Source organism: Buceros rhinoceros, unplaced genomic scaffold (assembly GCF_000710305.1).
Source record: "Buceros rhinoceros silvestris isolate BGI_N320 unplaced genomic scaffold, ASM71030v1 scaffold13742, whole genome shotgun sequence".
Lineage (NCBI taxonomy): Eukaryota > Metazoa > Chordata > Aves > Bucerotiformes > Bucerotidae > Buceros > Buceros rhinoceros.
The window spans coordinates 35,842-46,840 of NW_010398386.1; the positions used below are offsets into that span (position 1 = coordinate 35,842).

At 49.6% G+C, this 10,999-nt stretch overlaps 1 protein-coding gene across 1 annotated transcript; it reads left to right on the top strand.

Moving 5' to 3' along the window:
* Positions 1 to 186: 186 nt before the first annotated feature.
* STC1 (stanniocalcin 1) lies at positions 187 to 7,426 on the top strand. Its single transcript, XM_010131084.1, has 4 exons — positions 187 to 304; positions 2,557 to 2,699; positions 3,701 to 3,912; positions 7,156 to 7,426. Exons 1-4 carry the CDS (start codon positions 187 to 189, stop codon positions 7,424 to 7,426), a joined length of 744 nt encoding a protein of 247 aa, XP_010129386.1.
* Positions 7,427 to 10,999: the final 3,573 nt, after the last annotated feature.

Consider the following 10,999-nt stretch of genomic DNA (forward strand, 5'->3'; position numbering starts at 1 on the left):
GCCCGGCTGCGGCACGTCCCCGAGCCTCGGCAGACTCCTTTCTCTCTCCCCGGGAGCGCGTATCCAGATCCACATCTTTGCTCAAGCCGAAGTGGAAGAGGAGAGACACACACACACACACCAAAAAAAAAAAACAAAAAAAAAAAACCACCCAAAAAACCACACTTAGTGGAAACTTGTCAGAGAATGCTCCTAAAGTCTGGTTTTCTCCTGCTGCTGGTGATCAGTGCATCTGCATCCTATGAAGCTGAACAGAATGACTCTGTGAGCCCCAGGAAACCCAGGGTTGCAGCCCAGAACTCAGGTAACACCCAGCAAGGAGGGCTTTGAGCCTGAGCCCTGATGTGTTAAACTGTTTCAGATATTCTCTACTGCTGATTTTCCTTTTTTTTACCCTTTCTTCTTTTTTCTTTCTTTCTTTTTTTTTTTCTTATAAACTTAATGGCTGGTAGGAACAAATATTAATGTAAGGGTCTGCTTCAGGAGGATATTGCTGCATAGCTGGAGAAGGAATCTTCTCCGTTCAGGAGCTGGATCAGGGAACCGGTGTGTGCTCTGCTTGCAGGATGCAATCCGTTCTCTCTCCTCCTCCCCCATCTACTAAATGAGTTCCATGTACTTTTTTTTTTTCCCCTGCCTGCATGTATCTTTCTCTCTTCTCCAATTGCAGTCATACTTTGGTGTTAAATTCCTTGCTTTTTAGGAAGTTGATAAAATCCGTGGAAATTTGACTGAACCATTGTTCTGCCAAACATCTGCCTGTTCAGAGAGGGGGAGAGAGATGTGACTTTGAAGAATGCAGTAACCTAGAAACTCACCACTGCCAGCATTTATTTTCCAAACCTGATTGCTATCAGTTAGATGGCACCGTAAAAATACAGTTGTGACATTTAGCAAACTTGCTTTTACAATGGATAAAAAAATCGCTGGCAAGTCAGCTCTGGATGTCTCTACTTTGTGCACTAGAGATGCTTAGATAAGTTGGACACATTGTCTTGAACAATGGAAATTAAAAATCTGTCTTCTCATGTACTGAAAAGATATTAGGTCTCTAATTTGGAGCTCATTAACAGATGTCTTATTTTAGATCTGCAAGGCTCTGCAGCATTATACCAGGGTGTTTGCTCAATTTCCTTTTGTATTTGGTTGCTATAGAAACATGGGGGCTCACTATTGCACCGTGCCTAAAACAATAAAAGCTTAATGCATATGAAGTCGCTGAGAGCAAAGTTCTAATTTGAACCTGTGGAAACGTAATTATGGGAATGACTCGTGCGATGGTGAGGTTACGAACTGGGGAGAGGATGATCTTACCAAATATTTCTCCCTTCAGGCACGTAAGCGAGAGCGGAGAATGAGGAGGGGTTAATTGGGGGATTTTTTTAAGTATTTTTTTATCTCCTCTCCTCTGTAAAGATCCTGGTTATATGGAGATGTCTCTAAACTACAAGTTAGCTCTTAATAAGGTGTGTTCGCTGCCACGAAATGCAAATCCTCACTTTGCCCACACCTAGGGTCTTGATGGGAGACGCTGGGTTTGCATTTCTTCCTAAAGAATGTCTCGTAACATGATCTGCAAAAGTAATGAATATGCCTTGCACAGACACACGAGGGGACAGATGTTCAGCTCACCAAAAAAGGTTAATCCCTACTAATTTCAGGGCAATCATGTGGCAATACTGCTGATTCATTGTTAAAATGCATAGTGTCTGCACTGAAAAAGATGGGATGACATGGATACCCTCCTGTTCAGCCTAACTGCTGCCTCAACGATTTTAATTATACATGGTCAGCTCCATTACCTTAACTTTCTCTGCCCAAGTGTCCCTTCTCTTTGTGATTCTTCAGCAATATGACCTTTCTTGGCTGTGCCTGCAAGCTGCTGGGTACCAGGTCAGTATGGAGCACCAAGCTGCTCCTTCCAGTCCTTTGGAGTACCAGCGATTGACGCCCAAACTAAACTCCTATTTCTAGACAGCTCACGCCTTTGAGAGAAGCGCAGGTACCTCCAGCCTAGCAGAAGCAGCGCGCCCTCGCAGCGAGGGCACATTTCACAACAGCTTCTTGGCAGTTGCTGACACCTCAGTCTCATGTTCAAATGAGGTTTGTGAGCCAGATGCTGCCAAGCTGCTCTGACCTCCCTTTGGTCTAAGAGCATGGAGAAGACCTCACCGCCCGGTGAGGCTCTTCATCCTCACTCCTTCTGCTTTCTCCAGGGGGACTGAACAAAGCTGTGAGTGTGTGCCATCAGAACAGGGTCTCCATCTAGCCAAAGACTATCAGATGTTGCCCCTCTTTTAAACCATACATGACTGCTGGAAGGGTTTGGTAGTTGCGCTTTCCATTCCTTGATTTGCTGGTGATCTGCTGCGTGGCCTCAGTCAGTAACTCCCTTTGGCCTCTGCGTTACCTCTCCTCCGGTCCCCGAAAGCAATAAAGCTACTGCTGAGCTGCAGTTGAGCATGACTTGCCTCTGTGCTGGAGAAGGGCTTTATAGCGTGGGGCATCAGGGAGCAACACGCGTGTGTAACGTTGTGCCTGTCCCTCTCTCTGCAGCCGAGGTGGTTCGCTGCCTGAACAGTGCCCTCCAGGTGGGCTGCGGGGCCTTCGCCTGCCTGGAGAACTCCACGTGTGACACGGATGGCATGTACGACATCTGCAAGTCCTTCCTCTACAGCGCTGCTAAATTTGACACTCAGGTACGGTACGAGTATAAAGGGGACAAGAATAATACCTCGCCGTTAGAGCTCCTTTTTCTTGCTCTGATTCAATAAAGTACTTTTACAAGTCCTGCAGCACAGAAGCACGTGCTTAAATGCTTTGCTGAATAGATGGATGCCTTAACTTCCCTGTCCTCGTGGAGATGGGTCTGTGCAGGCTTAACTCTTCCTTTCTTGCAGCTCTTCCTGCTGCCTAGCTTCTCCTCTGACCTGTGAGTTTGGGTTTTGGCTACAAATGCAGCCGTCAGGGCTATTTTCTACAGGACATTTTCCAAATAGTGTATGCTGTGTGTGAGGACTTGGCAAGGAGCGCTTTGTGGGGCGGAGAGCTGAGTTTCCTCTTCAGGAGGAAATGTAAACGTCCTAACAAAGTAAGTCTTCTGACTGTGTGACCGGCACAGGGCTGGGGTTTGAATTGGAAGCCTTTAGGTCTGCGAACACGCAGCCACATCAGCCTCTCTGGAGCTGCAGCCCCTCACAGCAGAATGAATAGAGTAACATCAGAGGACCGTGGCTCTGCCAAGGGCCCTTCTCCTTCGTGCTTTCTTCCCAAGATGCTCACATCCGCTTCTTCCTTGTGCCCTCGCTCCCGAGGACAAACTTGAAAGCTCTTAAAGCATCCTGAGATCTGGTGAACCAGATGTGTTAAACCGCTGGTATGCAGCGAGCGGTCCAGCCCCCTCTCTGGTGCTGGCACTTTTGGGTCTGTTCACGCAAAGTCTTCCATTGCTTGAATCTTTCGGGACCAGGAGCTGGCTGTTCTTTCTGGGCCGTGTCCCGAGTGAAGCTGCTGTGAATGGTAACCATGCAGTAATCGTTACAGTTAATAATAATGGTTAGCATTTAGGGTCCGGTTCCCTGCTGGGACCCCCAGCAGGTCTGGAATTGCAGCAAGGGTCATTAATAGCAGCCGGCGTGTCTCTTAATACATCCCTCTGTATGAAATCTGTTGCAGTTTAAGGTTTTCCTTCTGTTTCCAGGGAAAAGCTTTTGTGAAAGAAAGCTTGAAATGCATTGCCAATGGGGTCACGTCCAAGGTGTTCCTTGCCATCCGGAGGTGCTCCACGTTCCAAAGAATGATCTCCGAAGTGCAGGAGGAGTGCTACAGCAAGCTGGACATGTGCGGCATTGCGAAACGAAATCCCGAAGCCATCACGGAGGTTGTCCAGCTTCCGAATCAGTTCTCAAACCGGTACGTGGAGCTTTCCTCAGCTGAAATGATCCGATGCAAAACTGTGACGCACAGAAAAGGAAATGAGAGGAGCCAAGCTGAATAACTTCTCACAAATCCTCATATAGCATAGCCTGGTCATGCTCTGCCTTCTCAAGGATGGTGAAGTTTTACCAGCATTCTCCTGATCCTCTTTTTGGTAAATAGACTTACAAGCATCTCCAGGGGAGAATCCTAAAACAGATGTAGACTAATGTAGACATACATTACTTCAGCGCTCAGGGTTCATTTAAATGGTAATTCTTTTGGTTTGAGTGCAGCAGAGTGGTAAAGAGAGCTTTGAAATACCAAACCAGTCTGATTAATAGAGCTGCTCTGGCACACCGAGCACTTCAGAGCTGCCCAACCTGTGGCGGCTTCATTCACTCCTTCAGACTGCAGCCGTCCTCTTCATCGGGTGTATGTGGCACCCAGCGAATGAGGCCTTGCCCTTGGACTTACCGTGGCCGTATGAAGAGCTGGGAAAGCTTAAGGGGAACCAGGGAGCATGCTCCTCTGTAACCTTGTTCTCCTGTGATCCAGTAGATCATACTTCTAGGGGTCACCTGGTCTCTTCACCCCTGTTCCTTCCTGGTAGCAAAGGCTGCCTGCAGAAATGGGCACGTCACGCTGCTCTCCAGTGCCTTTATCTGAGCACACGACTGCCCTGTCCCCATCCTCCAAGGACAAGGGACAGAGAGAGGCTTCAGGGAGCTGCTGCAGTCTGCACAGTCACGCTGCAAGGGCAGGGATTTCTTCCTCTAAATCCTGGAACAATCAGTGCCGAGTCTTGTGATTGGGATAAAAGGGATCTTTTTGAACAGTTTGGGTAAATATGCTCTAGAATTTGAGTGCAAACAGACCAAGCTGCAATTTCACATGACTGGCTGTGGCAAATGCTACAGCTCCTCTGGGGTGGCTGATCCAGAAGCCTCTTTGGCTTGATCTAGAAGCATCTTAAGCCTCCAGCCCTATCCTAGGACAGGTACGCAAGTGATTTACAGATGTTGCATCTCTGACCAGCATAGATTTATTATAGAAAGCTCTATTGTAGGTATTATAAACAGAAAAATATACTTGTGGAAAGATGAAAATTATACTTGTGTGTCTTTGCCCCAAGAAGCAAATTCGGAAGATGTTTGCTTCAGCGTTCCCCCGAGGGCTAGGACGAGGAGCAAGCAGTGCTGAGGCTTCAGTGTTTCCCAGGCTGAAAGAGCAGCTCAGGTCACTACGATGGATCGCAGGGTCCAGCAGCCCGTGGTGGGGCTGTAGGAGCGTTGGGGTGAAGGGGAGACGTGTGGACACTTGAGCAGGGGAGGATGCAGTGGCAGCAGCAGCGGTGTTACACGTGTTGGGGATGTTCCTCTCTGAAGGACCCAGCCTGATCCGGAGCTGCTGTCTTCCCAACGCGGAGGGAACTCCTCCCCCACAGCCGCCAACCCTTCTCGAAGCCAAAGGATATTATGACATGTTGAGTAACAAAAGCAGCAGGATTTCCCAGCTAATAGTTTACACTGAGGTCTCCTAAAGCATCCTGCTTTCCCAGCCCCTGTCCCAACATAGCCACAGAATAAGAATGTGCCAGTTGGCCTGGGACACTGAGAGGAAGTAGTTAAAGGTCATAGCATCTTCCTGTGATTTAATCTCGTGGCAGGAGCGGGAGGAGAGGAAAGCCTCGTTGCCTGTGCTTGCAGTTGAGCTGCTGAAAGGCACTTGTGAGCTGTTTGATTGCAGCTCCAGCCTTGGAAACCACCAAGCTGTATTTGTCTGCAGGAGGGGTGGGCAGCGCAGGAGAGGAAGGTGGATAGGATCTGCTCCTCCTGTCCTGTTAGACTGGGACTGGTTTAAACTGGATGCATGGCTCGCACAGATGTATTCATCATCAACTACTGTGCACGCTTCGGACCTTAATATGAGCTGCTGCCGAGCTGTGCTTGCTCTGGGCTCCAGCGTGCCAACGCCTGGGCCTTTTGTACTTCAAGTGCAGCAGAAACTTTAACCTCACCTGACCTCCACTGGCTGCTCTAAAGGCCAGAGCTGAGAGTTAGGAAAGGAGTTTGAATGTGAACTCTCATTTCCCTCTTCCTTCCCCTCCTCCACCTGCAGGTTATTCTCTTCTCTGCTCCTGTGGAAAAATGTCACAGTGACCTTAAAGGCTTAAAATAAGTTCCCCAATGTCCTTTCAGGGAGAAGTAGCCCAGAAAATATGGGGCTGCTCCTCTTTTCCCAACTCGCTCTCCCTAGGAAGATGCTCTCTTGTCCAGCGAGGTCCCCCTTGCCGGCTTTGCGGCCCCTGCCCGAACCAGCCATGTACGGGGGGCTGTGCCGATCCCGCCTTAGCCCCGCAGCGGGTCGTTCCTTTGGGCACTGTTCTCCGCTGGGCTCAGGCAGCGCTGGAGAAAAAGATGGGCACAATTTCTTGGCTCCCTCCTTGAGCAAGGAGCGCTTCCTCGAGGCTGCTGGAAGGCGAAAGCGCAGCAGCAGGCTGGAGAGGCGGCAGGCGCGCAACAGGGCGAAGCATAAGGTCCTCACTTGTGATTTAATGCATGGTCAGCTCGGTGGAAGTGACAACTGAATGTGAGTCCTGCGGGTCTGCCCCAGGGAGCACACGCATCTGCCAGGCTCTGGCTTGCTCCGAGCTTGCCTCTCCCTCTTCTGTGCATGGCGGGGAAGGGAGCGGGAGGAAGGGGATCGGTGCCACCTGGATGGACGTGTTCGTAGGCAGGGTGGTGGTGGCTCAGCCCAGTGGTCTGTTCAGTCCATCACCCTGTCTGGTGATGGGCAGCGTCTGTCTGATAGAAAGATGTGATTATGTCTCTTCCTAAAGCACTAGAAGCTCAGGTTGTTTAGTGGAGAGTAAAACACACACTTGAGACAATTCCTGCGTTGTCTTAGCTCCTTGCTCTCACCTTCTTCCCAATCCACCAGGGCAGCACCAAAATTGCTGGTGCTTATAGTTGGGACGACTGAATCAGTGGTTTGACGGGGTGTGTTGCTTCCGTACGTCATGGAGCAGCATCTCCAGGGCTGGCACGTTTGTCAGCTGCAGTGAGAACGCTGACATTTTGCTCTGTCAAAAGCCAATTCCAAACACATCCGGAATGACTGAAAAATTCTGTAGTTTGGTGGCTTGGACTGGTCTCCTGGCGTGAGATCAGCTCTAACCTCGTGTCTTTCATCCTGCTGGGGGATGCCTTGGGATAACGGGTGGTAACTCTCGTGCAGGTATTACAACAAGCTGGTGAGAAGCTTATTGGAGTGCGATGAAGAGACTGTCAGCACCATCAAGGACAGCTTGATGGAGAAGATCGGGCCCAACATGGCGAGCCTCTTCCACCTACTGCAGACAGATCACTGCGCCCAAGGCCACCCGCGCGCAGACTTCGCCAGGAGACGTATCTCCGAGCCGCAGAAGCTAAAACTCTACTTCAGGAACCTCCGAGGTGAGGGATCTGTCCCGGCCCACGCGAAGCGCAGCTCCGCCGAAAGCGCGTAACGCCTCGGGGGAGCGACACTGGGTGTGTAAGGGATGCTAAGCACTACCAAAGCTGACGTCTCTCTTCTAGAAGAGTAATGCACCCAAACCAAGTGTACTGTAGCTAGTTTTAATAACATCTAGGAACTGGTTTTAGGTTTAGTCATTAATATTTTCTATTCCTCTTGAACAAAACTTTTGCATGGATCTGTGTTCAGTGTCTCAGCTTTCCCGCCGTCAAAATGTCTCCATCTCTTTTCTTCCCCACGAAAAGATAACCCGAACAACCTTAGTCTTGAATCTAACCGTGCAGTGGTCAGGCCTTCAGGCACCAACCTCCGAACGTGCTCTAGCACCGTCACTGTTGGGGTCTGAAGGTTTGGCATCGAGGAGAGCAGCTTATTCTCTCTTGTAGTAAGCTGGTAGGTGACGATAGATGCACTAATAACTATTGCACATCCTCAGGCTGTCAGTGGAATTCGTGTTATGAATCTGTGCTGGCCATGGACGAATATGAATGTCATATTCCTGGTCTCTTGGTGTCATACAGTCCTAATCCTCCCAATACAGCTCTGCTAACCCATCGACTGCCCAAACTCACTAGCTGTGGGTGATTCTGGTTACCGTGACCTGGCACCACAGTGCAAAATGAGTTAAAACTACCCCCCCACCCTGACACACACCAAATCAGGAAAGGGACATTTTGTGCTACGGAAATGATTAAAGAGGTGCCAATCTGTGGCTGAAGCTCGTCAGAGGGTTACATAATCCTGCATTGTATTTAAAAGCTAACATCTATGTACTGTATTTAACTGTCTAAAGCTTTAAAAGAAATCTAACAGAAACAAACCCTGTCTTAAGACTAGAGTATTAAAGGTCTTGCTCTAACTGTGGTATAAATAGTTTTAAGATCTGTCATGTACTGTACATAAGTTCCACGAGAGTCTGCTTAAAAGGAGCAGAATATAACTTTATTGCATAAACTTAGTTTTGTAAGTTAGCAATTTCGTTTTTCCTGGAAACAGTATCTCTGTCATACTCAAGAGTTCACATTCTACTCTGTGGCCTTTTTATAGTGGAAGAGAGAAAATGTTGAGGGCAGAAACGGCAGGGCCGGAAACAAGCCTCTCTTCTCCTAGTTGAAATGGAGGGGGGGAGAAAGCAGAGTCCAGACTGGCCAGTCCTATCTCCACATTGCTGCTGGGAGACGTGGTTGCACCCAAGGCACGAGTGCTGCTGGAGAGCTGCTTGGGGAATTACTGACGAAAAGCTGCTTTGGGTTCTCGCAGCCGCCCCACAGGGTAAAACTTCCTTTAGAAAGTCGATTTCTGGGGAAAGGCAGGAAAAACCCTTAAATTCTCTTAAGCTTCCGAGGTAAAGCGGCGTGCCTGCCTTTCCGAGGACGCCCGCGTGGCTGCTCTCAGCTCTGCCTTTCCTCCATCCACCTCTCCGGCAGCCTCCGAACAGGAGCGCTGAGCCGGTCCCGCGGCAGCAGCGGGGCCCCCCCAGACGCCGCTGCGCACCGTAGCCCGGCCGGGGTTCGGGGAGCCAACAAAAGCCGCAGCGTGGCACGCGGTCACAGGGCCAGTTCCACGCTCCAAATCTATCCCGCAGAGTCCGTCTGCAGAGTGGATGACTCTTGCTCAACTAGTTAGAGAGCTAATAAAGGAGGGATCTATTTTTCTTTTCAAAATCTAAAGCAATATAACTTTTTTTTTTAAACCACAAAGCCTTTAAACAATAACTTGCTGCTAATATATTGAATCCAGATGCAGTGGCAGCATTTCTAATATTGCTGTCTTCATTAAATGTAGCCCAAAAGTGCTGTCAGAAAATTGTGAGCAGCAAAATATGTTGCTGACGGTAGAGGGTTGTTACTGTATTTTTTTTTCATACTCTGAATCGTGCCGTCCAGGGCAAGCAAGATGCAATATTGCTCGTTCTGAAATCGCAGTCAGGTATACAGAGTCCAGCACCAAGACGTTTTGCAAGGTGAAAACCAAAGGCCCCTGGGACATCCTGACCCACCCTAAAAGTTTGAGTTACGCTGAGGAGCCCATCCCCGAACGGTGCCTGTGTGACTCCCTGCCCTACGGCATTACACCTGCACCCTGGGGAGAGGGGTTAGTAACCCCTGGGGAGAGGGGTTAGTAGTCCCTCAGGATCTCTGGGGTTTGCCCATCACGTGCATGTTGCTGTTTGGGGAAGCGGTTCCAGGAGGGCCCTTACCTGGCTCGCGGCAGCGTCCGATCAGGCTGCCTGCAGCAGTGCCGGGGAGCCCAGCTCTGGGCCGGGGGAAGCAGCTCCTGTTCTGGGTCCTGAGATCCCCGAGGGCTCGCTGAGGACATCCAGCAGCCACCACCTTCCACAGAGATGCTCCTCATGGCAGGTGAAATCCCAAAGAATGTTTATAGGGTTGAGCTGGGGCCGGGAGGAGGGTTAGATGACCCTCACCCTCTCTGTTTGGTTGTCACAATTGCCTTTCTATTTCCAGTAGGAATTTAAACTTGTTGTCCCCTTAACGTGGGTGGGAAGATGTCTGGGAAAGTAACTCCCCCCGCTGCGATCTGCTCCGGTGGCACAGGGGACCGTCACCTGGGCAGACCAAAGCTCTGCTGCCGTCGGGCGCGTCTCCGCCGCCCCATCTCGGAGGGAGCCTCGGCTGCCCCACGAGCGTTCGGAGCTGCTTTACCGCGTGTGTTCTTTGCTGTGCTGCAGTAGGAAGGGAGCCGCCAGCCCCCGCCACCAGCTCCGAGGCCCGGGGGTCTCCTGGCCTCGCTTTGCCATGAGCCTCGGCTGGTCGCTTCAGGCTCTCCCTCACCCGGGGAGGGGACACGGAGGTGGGAGAGGCGCCTCCCTCGCCTGGGGAAGGTGCCTGGTGTCAGAGTTAGGTGAGAGAGAACCCCCTGGGGACGGGGAATGATTCTCGATATTAAGTCCAGCTATTTCACGTTTTATTTAATCGCCGATGCTTTATTTTTTTAATCTCGCGTTCATTGCAAAAATGATTTTTCTTGGGGGCGGGGAGGGGCTTATCTAGAAATGTTTGCATGATTCTCCTTGTGATTTGTTTGCACTTTAGATGTTTTGTGCCATTATAAATTTGCATTATGTATTTATAATTTAAAGATACTTAGAAAGGGGAGAGAGTTTGGGTTTTTTGGTTTTTTGCTGAGTACTGGAATAAACAGTGAGCATATCTGGTATATGTCATTATTTATTGTTTAAATTACATTTTTAAAGCTCAGTGTGTTCATATAAAGGTTATTTGAAACATATCATAGTAATGAGAAAGATGCAAGTTATTTTCTTTGCTTATTTTTATAATTAAAGATGCATAACATAATGAGGCCTATGTTGGATTTTCTTCTGCAACAAAATAAAATGTCAAATTTAAGGGGTTTTGGTCTCTGACTCTTTACTTATTGTGAAACTACCAAGGAGCAAGTTGTTGCTCTTACCCGTGACTGAGCATCGTGGCTTTTACGTCTCTTCTGGATGCAGGACGTCTCGTGTTCAGCCGCTGCAGGGCGGGTGGCTGCGGTCTGGGGTTCAGCTCCCCCAGGCGCCAGCCGTGGGGCTGGAGGGGAAACG